Source organism: Chrysoperla carnea, chromosome 2, assembly GCF_905475395.1.
Source record: "Chrysoperla carnea chromosome 2, inChrCarn1.1, whole genome shotgun sequence".
NCBI classification, from domain to species: domain Eukaryota; kingdom Metazoa; phylum Arthropoda; class Insecta; order Neuroptera; family Chrysopidae; genus Chrysoperla; species Chrysoperla carnea.
The window spans coordinates 55423806-55438837 of record NC_058338.1 but is presented as its reverse complement, the minus strand read 5'-3'; the positions used below and the strand labels follow the sequence as shown (position 1 = coordinate 55438837).

General features: G+C 31.1%; 1 protein-coding gene across 3 annotated transcripts in view; it reads left to right on the top strand.

The window, feature by feature from the left end:
* Positions 1–14929, top strand: part of LOC123293344 (E3 ubiquitin-protein ligase UBR4) — a 39803-nt gene extending 24874 nt beyond the window's left edge. For 2 of the 3 annotated variants that reach the window (XM_044874131.1, XM_044874129.1), the window contains exons 28-45: positions 262–797; positions 1190–1406; positions 1730–2060; positions 2193–2337; positions 2408–2605; positions 2693–3102; positions 3250–3469; positions 3539–3808; positions 5211–5768; positions 5944–6532; positions 7419–7472; positions 7540–8519; positions 10868–11398; positions 11835–12313; positions 13080–13400; positions 14074–14398; positions 14465–14624; positions 14827–14929. In XM_044874131.1, coding sequence (XP_044730066.1) covers positions 262–797; positions 1190–1406; positions 1730–2060; positions 2193–2337; positions 2408–2605; positions 2693–3102; positions 3250–3469; positions 3539–3808; positions 5211–5768; positions 5944–6532; positions 7419–7472; positions 7540–8519; positions 10868–11398; positions 11835–12313; positions 13080–13400; positions 14074–14398; positions 14465–14624; positions 14827–14888 — 6386 coding nt within the window. In that variant the 3' untranslated portion in view covers positions 14889–14929. The remainder of the gene's footprint in view (positions 1–261; positions 798–1189; positions 1407–1729; positions 2061–2192; positions 2338–2407; positions 2606–2692; positions 3103–3249; positions 3470–3538; positions 3809–5210; positions 5769–5943; positions 6533–7418; positions 7473–7539; positions 8520–10867; positions 11399–11834; positions 12314–13079; positions 13401–14073; positions 14399–14464; positions 14625–14826) is intronic. The other variant, XM_044874130.1, reaches the window with a different exon arrangement.
* Positions 14930–15032: the final 103 nt, after the last annotated feature.

The window sequence follows — 15032 nt, the reverse complement described above, 5'->3', positions numbered from 1 at the left end:
CAAGATTTTAATTACTTTTAGAAATTCTGGTTTTTCATTTATACTTTTTTAAGCGATTCTTGTTGTTACCTTGTATTAAATTTAAACTCTCCAGCGAAAATTTCTTTGCTTTTTTCGTACCGTCTTAAAGGCGATAATTTTTTCAGATTCAATTTTTTTTTACAACCGAAAATAATACCAGAAAGACGTAAACTTGAAAATGTTATAATTTAAAAATATTATAAATTTTAAATCAAGTTACTTATCGTATAAATTTTATAGGTGTATTAATGTCCCGTTGGAAACTAACTACGACAAAACAAACTGATAACTCAGTATTTGTATCACAAACAACTGCAACAGTGTTACAAGAAGCACATCTAATCAACTATTGTTTAACATTATTACAAAATCTATTATCATATTGGCGTACAAATTCACTGGAGGAAACTGGTGGTATTGCACTAGGTGGTTCATTATTAAAGGAACATTTGTCAACACCAGCACCAGATATGCAACCATTCTTTTTACGACAATATGTCAAAGGTCATGCATCTGATGTATTTGAAGCTTATCCACAATTATTAACCGAAATGGCATTACGTTTACCATATCAAGTACAAAAACATTCAACACTTGGTCTAACAATCAATCAAGCATTTGATTCGGAATGGTATCAGCATTTATGTGAATATATGATGACGTTCCAAACTCCTCTGGTGAGACGACAAGTTCGTAAATTACTTTTATATATTTGTGGTAGCAAAGAAAAGTATCGACAGCTACGCGATTTACATGCTCTTGAAAGTCATGTCAAGGTAATTTGTTATTTTACACTTATACTATTAATGACTGCGATCACTTTGTAAACCTCATTGTTGACTGCCTGAAACAAAAAATTAGTGAATCTCATTCTCATAAGTTCAAAGTAGAAGAGTCTTGTACACCTTGTACACTGTGTTGCACACCATTAAATCTTTGCACCAAGGAAATGAAGGCGCCGAAGAAGATCCATTATTTTTATTGAATCAGGTCTCGAGTCCACGCCTTTAAAATTATTGTGATTACCTCACCATTGAGATTTTGTTCGTATGTTATTTACATTATGTTGGACAACTTCTTCTTTTTAAAAAATTATCTTTGAATCTTTTAAAATAGAAAATACTTTTTTGTATTTTAAGCTCTTGATTTAATTACGATTTTATTTTAGGCTGTTGAAAAATGTTGTCAAAAAGGTGGCTTAGACATTACCGTTGGAAATTTACATCCAGCTTCGTTGCCATACGATTCTCTTGTAGAGTTAATGGAACATTTAAAAGCATGTTTAGAAATTGCAGCAACTCGGACTGGAAATTGGCAAAGATTTTGTCTTAAACATATCAATACTTTGTCCTATTTATTAAACATTAGCTATTTACTTGATGAAGGTAATAAAATACAGGGTTGAATAGAATTCAAAAGCTCTCGAATAACTCAAGGAATATTGAATCCAATTTTTATTGTTTTATTTAAAAGTAACAGTGAAAAAATTATTTTTTACTGTACTGATAATATTTTTTTATTAGCTGAAAGTTTTTCGACCACCCCACTTTGAAATCGTGGATTATTCGGAAATATATTGCCAAATTTGATTATGGGTTTTTATCAAGGTTGATATTTCAGTTAAGAGTTAATTGTGGGCTTCAGAACTTTGTGGACATCCCTTTATAAGTTATACTTAAACCAAAAATAATTTTTTTTAACTTTTTAGGTGTTTGTTCAACCATATTACAATTACTACAATGTGCAATTTGTCCATCAAGTACGTCCATACCAAAAAAATCACATACAAATGAACAAAGCACAGCAGGTAAATCAAATTCAACAGCTACTACATCCAGTTCCCGTAAAGAACGTGAAAAATCTGAAGAATCTGACAACGAATCCAAATTTGAAGAAACCAATTGCGCAACACTTGTTGAACAAATTAATTCTCAAGTGCAACCTGAAATATTAGCTAGATTTATGAAAGCATTTTTGCTTGAAACTAATGCAACAAATGTGAGATGGCAGGCACATTCGCTTGTTCTTGCAATTTACAAGTAAGTTATAATTTTTAATTACAGTTTATTGAGATTGTTTTCTAGTATTATCTGTGCCCACTAGATTTATAAATATTAATAGTTTTCTCGGGCAGATGGCATAAATTAATATTAATAAAATATTGTTTACAGAAATTCAACAGCAGCTGAACAGGAACGATTACTAGAAATCCTATGGAAAGTGTGGCCACAATTACCAGCTTATGGTAGAAAAGCAGCTCAATTTGTTGACTTATTGGGTTACTTTTCATTACGTACCAATCATACAGGAAATCAGGTATAATTTAGTACTTTGATTGGAAAAATGTGTTGGATTTTTTAAATTGTTTTCTGTATGCGATTTTCAGATGGAGCAATATATGAAACAAGCAATAAATGTTTTACGTGCACAAAACGATTTATTGGCATGTCATCCAAATGCCAATTTGTATGCACATTTGGCTCAATTTGTTGAATTAGATGGTTATTACTTAGAATCAGAACCATGTTTGGTATGTAATAATCCAGAAGTACCGTTTACGTCAATGAAAATATCATCTGTAAAGGTAAGAATTAAAAAGCTACAATATCTTCTTCTCAAGTTTAACAAATAAATAATTTTCATAACTAAAAAAATTGATTCTTTTAAACAGATTGATTCAAAATACACGACAACTACACAAATTGTAAAATTAATGTGCAGTCACACAATAAGCAAAATAAGTTTACGAATTGGTGAACTAAAACGTACTAAAATGGTTCGTACTATCAATATTTATTATAATAATCGTACTGTGCAAGCTGTCGTTGAATTGAAAAATAAACCAGCAATGTGGCATAAGGCGAAAAAAGTACATTTACAATCAGGCCAAACTGAAGTTAAAATAGATTTTCCATTACCAATCGTTGCCTGTAATCTAATGATTGAGTATGCTGATTTTTATGAAAATATACAAGCATCGTCAGAAAATTTGCAATGTCCACGTTGTTCAGCTGTAGTTCCTGCAAATCCGGGTGTTTGTGGTAACTGTGGCGAAAATGTTTTCCAATGTCATAAATGCCGGTAAGTAACATAATATAATTTAAATTCCTTATTTAAAAAAAATCTGGCTAGGTGAGCGAAACTGCTTTAGTCGCTATGAATACGGTACCATGCATACTTTTTTTTAGCATATATAAATGATATATTAATATTGCCATTTTTTACCAGTGCTATTAATTATGATGAAAAAGATCCATTCTTATGTCATGCCTGCGGATTTTGTAAATATGCGAAATTCGATTATACAATGTTTGCAAGACCTTGTTGTGCTGTTGAACCAATTGAAAATGATGAAGATCGTAAAAAGACCGTTTCAAATATTAACACGTTGCTAGAAAAAGCTGATAGAGTGTATAAGCAACTTATTGGAAATAAACCAACACTTGAGGTATTTTCACGTTTTCATACTTATTGGTAAAAGTGAAAATAAAAATTAATATTAAACAAATTTTTCCAGCTTTTACTTTTGCAAGTTAGTGAATATCGAATTGATAGAAATGAAGATACACCAATTTCAAATACAATAACTGTAGGCTCAACACAAGTGAATAAAGCTATACAATTATTAGCTCAACGGTATTGTGGCGATTGTAAAACATCTTTTGAAGAACTTAGTAAAATTATACAACGTGTGTTGGCATGTCGAAAAGAACTAGTTGCATATGATCGAAAACATCGAGATTGTACAGTGCCTGTGCCACGATTGCAACAAAATTCCTATTTAAGTGTAAGTATCTAGTTATAACTAGGCTTTAGACTTTATACTCTATAGTATAAAGTATCTTAAAATAGCCGAATTTAGATAAAAAGTGATACAAAAGACAAAATTCTTAGAAGTTTCTTAATTCGATATAATATCATTAAGGTATATTGCATTGGAAATAAACTGAAACAGTTTTTCACCACATTTTAAAGAATAGTATATTTTTATTTAAGGATGTACGAGCGCAAGGACAATTTTAAATAAAAGGCTTGATTTTTTTAATATGACGTTAGACTAAGTCCAAATCAATTCTAAAATTTTAGGGTTGCCCGATTATTTAAATAAATGTTATAACTTGACAATATAAGACGAAAAGTAAGAATAAAATTTCTCGATATCTGAAATAATTTTCAAAATATCGATAATTGAAAATTTTGTTTAATTATTTAGCTGTCGATATTTCGAAAATCAAGGCAGATATTGAATAACTTCATTCTTATTTTTCGTCTACATTCATGAAGTAATAACCAAATTCATCATCAAAGTTGAAAAATAATGTAAAATTAATTTCAACCACAAGCATAAACTTGCCTTAGCGATCGTACTACTTTTTTTTTTTTTTATTTATTTTTTTTTTAAACTGGCTTTAGCTACTGCTATACAGCCATTAACAATGGTACCATGAAGGTTATAAAGAAGGAGAAAGATCGCTATGTACTAAAGCATTAGCGCACCCATGAAGGTTATAAAGAAGGAGAAAGATCGCTATGTACTAAAGCATTAGCGCACCTGTCCCTGAAAATTTGTAGAATTTATAGTTAATTTTTAAGCCACCAGCCGCGCTGTCATCAAGAAGTAGTATCTGCGAAGTGGATGAAGTTAGTTGCATAATGTACAAATTGATATATCATTTCAAATTAGCGCACAACAGCCCGCCTTTATTGATACTTCTTAGCGGTCGCAGCGCCTCACTTATTTTATCCATATTTCGGGGACAATATTTTCTATAGCGATCGTTCTCCTTCTTATAAGCTTCATGAATGGTACAATCGTACTACTTTAATGAACACATTTCTCAAATTAATAAATTTTCTGACGTTGGAGTAACTTATTGTAAATGAGAAATTAAAGAATTTTTTGATCCAACTTAAAAAAATTATCACGTTGGAGAATTTTTATACTTTAAAAAACACTAAAAAAGTATTTACACATAAAGATACATAAGCATTTCTTTTCACCTACATTACAAACTAAGGTTTCTAATCACTTGCTTAATTCACTTACAGCTTTCGAGAATATATTTCGCAAAGTACCTTTAACAAGATCTTTTTAGAGTAAAATTAAAATTGAAAGAGGCTTAAATTTCTATTTTTAATTTATATGCTAGTTATACTAGTATTTTGATTGAAAATATACTTATTTCTAGGATCCATCTTCAAGTTCGGGTGATGAAGATAACACATTACAAAATCCCCCATTAACTGGTAGATGTTATGGATGTGCGTCAGCCGCCACTGAACATTGTTTAACATTATTAAAAGCGTTAGCCGGACATATTCCGTCACGTTTAGCATTATGTGATTTAGGATTAGTACAAGAATTGGTTGAAAATAATTTACGCAAAGGTTCAGTACAAATGCAAGAAGAAGTACGTCAATTATTATGCATGTTGACACGTGATAATGAACCAAGCACACGTAAATTATGTGAATTATTAATGGAACGTATTACATTATCATTACGTAATCCGTCATCAGCACCAGATTTTGGTTCGGGTGTACGACATGAAATTATGTTGTTAGCTGCAATGGTACAAAAGGAGGATGATTGTTGGGAAATGAAGCTACGTTCTATGGTACAATTATTCTTGATGGCGTGTAAAGATTCAAAGAGTCCGCTTGTGATGGATTCAGTGATATTACCATGTTTGAAAATTATGCAGGAATTAATTGAACCACCACAGCCAATTAGTAAGAAAAATAAGGTAAATCATTTGGTTGTACGTATTTAATTATTAAAAAGGATAGTATATTTCTTTAGCCTTGGAACAAATTTTTTTATAAATACTTCAGACTTTTCAAATTATAAATTCTCTATACATTTTTGACAGAATATACTCTTTGAGTCTTAAATCTCCTAAATATTGTCATCACTTTTAGGATAAATCTGTGAATAACGTCACATCAATAAAACGTCCAGATGGTCTCACACTAAATCTAAACAAATGGCTTGAAAACGATGGGAAAAATACATTTGAAAAATGGGTTGAATCAATGCCTCACAGAGGTGATGATGGTAAAACGGTACGAAATTTATTGAAAGAAGAATCACGTATAATATTTGTAAGTGAAAAATATTTCCGAAGATGGCGCATTAAAGCGTTACATTTAGAAGAATCTGAACCATTAAGGCTTAGTGAAAATGCATGGATTAAACGTGTACTCTTCAATCCAAGTTCAAGACTTGCACGTCAAGTGGCGTGTAGTATAGTGGAAAGTATGTGTGAAGGTGTTGAACGAAAAAAAGAAGTATTGCTGCTGTTAACTTCGTATCTTAGCGAGCTACGAGGAGCTGGTGAAAGTGCTGCAGAATTTTTAGTTTTATATCAACAATTAATTAGTGATTCACAATGGAAACAATTTTTGGCTGTGCATGGTGTACTCAAAGAAATTGCTTCACTTTTAGTTCGTGAAATCGATGAATTACATAGACTTGAAGAAACAACTCTTACTTCAGATTTAGCTCAAGGTACAACGATATTATTACGTTTGATTTCGTGTGATTTTTATTTTGTTTTTGAAAATTTTCATTTTTTTTACAAAAATTAAAATACTGAGGTATGATATTTAGTTATTTCATAAATTACGAATTTAGTTAAGCTATATTCGAATTTTTTTTCCTAAATATTCTACTGCATACACGAAAGGTATTAGCATTGGTTTTTTTTTCAAATGAAAAAATTATTTAATTAGAAAACCTTTCATTGTTAAAATGTGCTTTGTAGTACAAATCCTAGGGCCGATGCGTTTTATTATTACAATCTCATAATAAAGCAATAAAAAAGAAATCGGATAAACGGGATCTGTTAAATTCTTTAGTATTTGTCACATTTTTACTATTGATGTGTATGCCGTGGTGAAATTCGACCAAAATAGTCTTATTTTCTGACGTGCTATCTATCCTTCCGGGTTGAAATCATAACGGACAAAACCATGAATATTAAACAAAAAAATAAACATAATATTATATTACGTAATCAATTATGTAGTTTCTTGTAAAAAACGTGGCACATTAGTTAGGTATATTGATTTTATTAGCTGCTAAAAAGAAAAGGGTTAACGAATCGTGTTTGTTTTAGACCATATAATTAAGGACAGGGAAATCAGTTTACAATTTAAGCATTTTAATTGCGGACGGGGAACCCAGCTTACCAAATAATGTCACAAGCCTGGATAGATTATGAAAATTCACCATTTTCTGGATTTATAATTATTTTTAGATTTTATTACGATTACTCTTATTTAAAGTGGGATTTATTGTGAAATAACTGAAAATTTTTTGCACAAATGAAAAACCTATGAACTCCTATAAAATAATATATGTTGTAATAATGTTGATTTTATTTAAATTTTAGACCGCTTACATTCCTTTTCCTTGGAATTTTTCCTTGTTCCACGTCTTGTTACTTGTAAGTAACAAATTTTCCAATTAGTATTTAACAACCAATTTTCTGAAACAAACGGTAAATGTTCCAGGTTACGCTTTAAAACAACTCACATGCCTCCTAGCATCTTTCTTAGAAGATTCAGCAATTAGACGCCAATATAAAGGACGCTTAGTTGGTGCTGTATTAAACGGATACTTATCCCTTAGACGATTAGTTGTACAAAGAACACGTCTTGTAGATGATACTCAAGATAAATTATTAGAATTATTAGAAGAAATGACCACTGGAACGGAGGAAGAAACAAAAGCATTTATGTCTGTATGCATTGAAACTGTACAACGATATAGTCCACAAGATGTTCGAACACCTGTATTCATATTTGAACGGTTATGTTCGATAATATACCCAGAAGAAAATGATATTGGTGAATTTTTCCTAACATTAGAAAAGGATCCACAGCAAGAAGATTTCCTTCAAGGGCGTATGTTAGGAAACCCATATTCAAGTAACGAAGCAGGTTTAGGTCCATTAATGCGTGACGTTAAAAATAAAATATGTCAAGACTGTGAATTAGTGGCGTTATTAGAAGATGACAATGGCATGGAACTATTGGTGAATAACAAAATTATGAGTTTAGATTTACCAGTGAAAGAAGTGTTTAAAAAGGTGTGGTTAGCCGATGGTGGTGAGGGTGATTCAATGCGTATTGTTTATCGTATGCGAGGTTTATTAGGTGATGCTACGGAAGAATTTGTTGAAACATTAAATGCAAAAACACAAGAGGCTGTTGATAATGAACAAGTGTATCGAATGGCGAATGTGTTGGCTGATTGTGGGGGCTTACGTGTTATGTTGGATCGTTTAGCTGCTATACAAAATATATCACGAGCGCGACCATTGTTACAAGTTCTATTAAAATTATTTAAGTTAAGTGTTAAAGTGAAAAAGAATATTGAACAATTAGCTAAACCTGAAATGGAAGCAATTTCAGTCTTTTTACATGTGTTACAAAGGTGTTTGGAAGAACCGGAAGCTAGTCAAGCTGGTTTAACAGAACAATTGCTTGATGTAAGTTTTTTTTAGTATTTATCTTTATGTGCCACTCTTAAAAACTTGCGTTCTCTAAGGATTAAATACCAGTTTAATAAGTGGACATAATGGCGCTAGTTTTACCATCAAGGTTGTACACAGAAAAGAAAAGTACATATTTATCGTCGTGTATGTACAGGGGTGGATCATGAATTTGTGGAGCCCTAAGCTAATACTATTCAGGGGCCTATTTAATTACTCAAGAAATTGCCATTTTATTTTGATTACACTGATATTTTGATTTTGTATAGTGATATTAATACATAGTATAAAACAAAATCGCTTCCGTCTGTCTGTCCCTAATCCCTATGTATGCTTAGTTAACTACGCAACGAATTTTGACGCGATTTTTTTCTAATAGATAGAGAGTGATTCAAGAGGAAGATTTTTATGTAATAATACAAGCATAATATAGTAGAGTAAGGATTTGAAATAGGGGTTGAAAACGATGTGCTTCAAATACTTAAAAAGTTGTGCATCGATTAAGCTCAACAAGATATACAACCAGCTTCAAAGATTGTTTTTATATATTTTTATCCTTCGGGGGAGGGGTGGAAAGATGGAGCGAGAAAGTGGGGATGAATAATCGAATATTTTCAAATATACCCAAGTAGAGTATCAAATAAAAGAGCTTTACAAAACTGTAACCTCTAACCTCTTCTGCATTTTGTGTTCTATATTTGACATTGTTGTCCTATATATGTTTTCCATATACGGAAAATGTTTTCTATATCCTGGAGAAGAAGCGCTCCGCTTCAAAGCTGGTGATTACGTTAAGAAAATCTTTAAGATGATATACAAGATATACAACTAGCTTCAAAGATTGTTTTTATATATTTTTATCCTTCGGGGGAGGGGTGGAAAGGTGGAGCGAGAAAGTGGGGGTGAATAATCGAATATTTTCAAATATACCCAAGTAGAGTATCAAATAAAAGAGCATTACAAAACTGTAACCTCTAACCTCTTCTGCATTTTGTGTTCTATATTTGACATTGTTGTCCTATATATGTTTTCCATATACGGAAAATGTTTTCTATATCCTGGAGAAGAAGCGCTCCGCTTCAAAGCTAGTGATTACGTTAAGAAAATCTTTAAGATGGTAGTTATCACTTATTTGTAAAACTCACCTAACGCAGTTGGCAGTTTTAATAACAACAAAGTCAATTTGTCAGCTTAACGACGAGAACAGAATTGCAATTGATCTCAGACTTGCCAACCTTTTTCCCCGTTTTTTGTTTTTGTTTTTTTTAATTTAGATTTATTTTTGTCACAATATCGTCTATTATTTTCAATGGAGGCTAAGGGACTTTTATGCACGGGGCTTTGGGTTGCAGGTCAAAAGGTCTTAAGTAGAACCGCCTCTGTGTAAGATAATAAAATAAATAAATATCAGATGTATATTAATATCTAATTATTACCGCGCTTTTTATACCATGCATATATGAAATATACATAGTATATTAAGTTTAGTCCCAAGTTTGTAACGCTTAAAAATAATGATGCTAGGAAAAAAATTTTGTCATAGGTGTTCATAAAATCACCTAATTAGTCCGTTTCCGGTTGTCCAATCGTCCGTCCGTCCGTCTGTGGACACGATAACTCAAAAACGAAAAAAGATATCGAGCTGAAATTTTTACAGCGTACTCAGGACGTAAAAAGTGAGGTCAAGTTCGTAAATGAGCATCATAGGTCAATTGGGTCTTGGGTCCGTAGGACCCATCTTGTAAACCGTTAGAGATAAAACAAAAGTTTAAATGTAAAAAATGTTCCTTATCAAAAATTAAACAACTTTTGTTTGAAACATTTTTTCGTAAACATCACTGTTTACCCGTGAGGGCGCCAATTAGGCGGAAATTTTATAATATGTGTACAAACTATACACTAAATGTCGGTCGGTAATGCAGAAACCTATAAAGTCATTTACATATGTACTATCTATACTTTATTAGTTATGTATGTGTCACATGTTTGTATGTGTTATGTGATAAAGAAATCAACACTGACTATGCATGGTATTTCAACAATTAACTCAGTCAATTGTTTGTTTTCACTTGTTTTTTTTAATGTATTATGGTTGATGGTGTATTTGAAGGTATAATCTATATCGAACAAATCAAAACAGTGAACTGTTAATTTTCAACAGTGGAAAGACAAGTTCGGTTTTGATTTATTTTCGATTGTGTATTGTTTTATTGAATATTTTCTTATCTTGTTTGGAAAACAAAAAATATAATAAAAAAAAGATAAGAAATTAAAACTGTAACGTCGATTTTGAGTGAATTACAAAAATCTAATGATTATTACATATCTATATGCTTCTATTTCAGATTATGGAAACGATATTATCGCATGCAACTAGCCAATCGCTAGATAATTTCTTAGTGTTTTCACAAACATTCGGGGGTCCCGAATATATCCAATCACTATTATCATGCACAACATCAACAAGTGTACGCAATAATCAATCAGTGATAATTCATTTAACACGGGTATTAGCTGCGCTGGTTTATGGTAACGCTGATCGTATGAAATTATTATGTGATCATTTCGCTTCTGTATTAGATTTTAATAAATTCGATTATGAGCATAATGCCGATGATGATTATAAATTAGAAATGTTTTGTGTATTAACTACTGGCATTGAACGTAATGCTATTGGTAATACACTTAAAGATTATATAATATCATTGGATATTGTGAAGAATGCATTAGAGTATATTAAAATGCATGCACCATTTGTGAAGCCAACATTTTTACGGACTGATAGTGATGAATTAAAAGAATTTATATCGAAACCAGCCTTAAAATATATTTTACGATTTTTAACTGGTTTGGCTACTGAGCATGAAAGTACTCAAGTAAGTTATTTCGTTTATTTACTATTATATCAAGTCGAATTTCTGTGAGAGGGTCATATTTCTTCTAAAACTATGCCCACATCTATATCGATGTCAACCAAATCGTTGTATATACCCTGATACATCACTACACTTGAAAAATTTATGTTTTTGTGTCCTGTTGGACAACTTCTCTTACACGGGGCGCAGAAAATTTTTGATTGTGATCGCAAGCTTGAAATTGATGGATATTCGTTTTATTAATATTAAAACAGGAAGATCATCGAATAATAAATGAAAAAATCATTTTGTCCGATAAATGTATGTTAATCGAAACCATGTTTGCTATTTTCTAGAATGTACAAAGATTTTGTTGAGACTACTGTATTTAAACGAAAGTTTGCTGAATGCATTAAAATTACACATATCCTTTTAACGTAAAATATTTCATTTTTAGCTGGCAGTTTCAGCTGATGTAATACCAATAATACATCGACTAGAACAAGTTTCATCCGATGAACATGTTGGTTCATTAGCTGAAAATTTATTGGAAGCTTTAAAATCATGTGATAGTGTGGCTCAACGTGTGCAACAAGTACGTGACCATACACGTAATGAGAAGAAAAGACTAGCAATGGCAATGCGTGAAAAACAATTAGGTGCCTTAGGTATGCGCACTAATGATAAAGGACAGGTTACCGCAAAATCAACTATATTACAACAAATGGAAGAATTGGGTGAAGAAACTGGTCTTGTATGTTGTATATGTCGTGAAGGATATCGTTATCAACCAGCTAAAGTACTCGCAATATACACGTTTAGTAAGCGTTGTTTAGTTGAAGATTTTGATTGTTCGAAACCTAGAAAAATGTTGGGATGTTCAACAGTTACTCATTTCAATGTTGTGCATGTGGATTGTCATATGAACGCTGTTCGGTAAGTACCCATATACTAAAAACTAATTATGTTATATCTTTGAAATAAAGTTTTAGTCAAGCACAACTTTTAACGATTATCATTTCTAGAATATTGAAAAGACATCTAATAGGTGACTTTAAACGCAATTATAAATTATTAAAATCAATTTTCATTTTATCGATATTTATTTAAATTAAAAGTGCACCAACCTTTTCCAATCTTCGGAATATTTTTAGGTGCTTTCGGGTATAGCTCTTTCTATCACAGTTTTGTTTTAAGAAGTCAATCTAAATCAATCTCAGTTTTAGTTTCGAATCAATGCTATTTGTCTCGTTTTGAGTCTTAAAGTATATCATAATTGCTGCTCTATATAATTATTGTCGCGTCGTGTTAATTGCTTGTTTTCCGAAACAAATTCCAAAGACCAAATAGACCAAAGTATCGAAAAATATTAAATATTTCCTTGAATTTTAGGCCATATTTACGTCATTTTTTCGGACATCATTAATGGTTTGTCACTTTTCAGTCCGTATTTTTGATAAAACTGATTGCAGCACAAAATTTTAAATAAACTCTGTTAAATTAGGTTTTCCATATTCTAAAATTCATAATAAAGAGTGTAATGATTTAATCTCCTATAAACAGAATGATTGAGGATTCCCGCTTATTTGAGGCACAGTACTTAAAGAACGAATTACTAGGTTAAAGAAATTTATTTATTTAAAACTTCTGAAACTTTTATAGTGGAATCTCTAAAATGATTGTTGTTTGTATTTGATTTTAGGCTGGCACGAGCTCGTGATGAATGGGATTCAGCAGCATTACAAAATGCTAATACTAAATGTAATGGATTGTTGCCACTGTGGGGACCTGGTGTACCAGAATCAGCTTTTGCAAGTTGCTTAGCGCGTCACAATACATATTTACAAGAAGCGACAGGAAATCGTGATATTGGTCACACTGCAACTATTCACGATTTAAAATTATTATTACTACGGTTTGCCCAAGAGAAACCATTCCATGAAGATACTGGCGGTGGTGGTCCTCAATCGAATATGCATCTAATACCGTATCTCATTCACATGGCACTTTATGTTATTAACACGTAAGTATATCATAGCATTTTAAATTACTATATAATATTTGTTTGTCCCGGATATTACTATTGTTTTTCGAAAATATTACCAAGTTTGTCCAGTCAAATTAATACAAAAATGTTGGCAGTTAAATATATACGACGAAACGGGTTACAGGTCCTTAGAACTTGGATTATGAATCATTTTCATCGAAATATTTTCTAAAATACATTAATTCCAAAGAACTAATTGCACAAAAAAGAAAAAAAACTCTTATTTCTTATCCAAATTAGAAACCCTGAAGACCATGGTTAAATTCGTGATCTAAATAAGATGTCCTCCTTCGTCAAACAATTTTTGTCTGGGTCAGTTTTGTAGCTGCTGGTGTATTCTAAAAGATTTTTATGTGTATCGATGTATCGATTAAAATGATTCCTTATGTTATATACTACAGATAAAAAAAATTCATCAAAAACACAAATCGAAAAATTTCATTTCTATAAATCCAACAATAGAGCTACGATTAAACTACAATTTTCTTTATTATCAAACTTGCCATTATCAAGCCTCCAAAAGATAAATAAAAACAATCATAGCGTTTCATCTAATTAAAAGCTTAAGATCTATTAATTCCTGTACAAATTTAATAAAAATCACCTTGAGTGGATTTTGCTTATTAATATTATATTTTTTAAATTTTAGAACACGATCTGCGACACGTGAATACAAAAACTTATGTACATTCTTAGACTGTACATCAGTTGAAAAATGGATACATTCAAGCTATGAGATTGAAGGGCCTCTATATTGGGCTATTTTCTCAATATTATTGTTAAGTCCGAATAGATGGAGACGACGTCGTTTATCACATTTAAAACGTTTAATTATTATTGGTCATGTTCGTCATATACAGCCTGAAGGACCATGTCCAAATTTAAATGATAAAACAATCAAAGATTATAGTGTATACAAACCATATTTAATATTCTTTGGGCTAATTGATGGAATTTATAATAATTTCTTTAAGGTATACCAAGAAAATTTAATTTTTAAAATTGAAAATGACGATTCTATCATTTATTTTAATTTACAGAAAGTGGTTTGTGGATCCGACGAGCAATGGCCAAGTGTTCTTGCGGATTATATAAGATATAATGACGAATCTCTTTTAAAGGCTTCTGAGCGTTTGCTTGCTAATTATAGGGAGGAATTGTTACCTTGTGCGTCTTTTATGGAATTTTGTGATGTGTGTGGTAAGTTATTTCTAATCAAAACCTTTCATTTCTCTTATAAAGTCATTTCTCTTTAAAAAAAAAAATCAAAGTTTTCTCGAATCTCCAAATTTAGTTTATTTGACGAATTAGATGAGTATTTTTTTGAGATATTTCAAAAACTACTCACAACCTGTCAAATATTTATTTACTGATAAAATAATGAAAACATTTTTATTTTCAGAATTACTTGGTGATATACAAAATCCTGATACATATATTGCTGATATTTTAAAAGGAGTTTGATTTTTTGAAGTAAAAGGAATATTTCGATTATTATTTCCTACACAAAACAAACTTCATTTATATTATTAATAAAAGTAAATCAAGCAATTTCCTTCTCTTCAATACTGAATAGTAAAAAATATAATTGAATTTATATAAATAAAA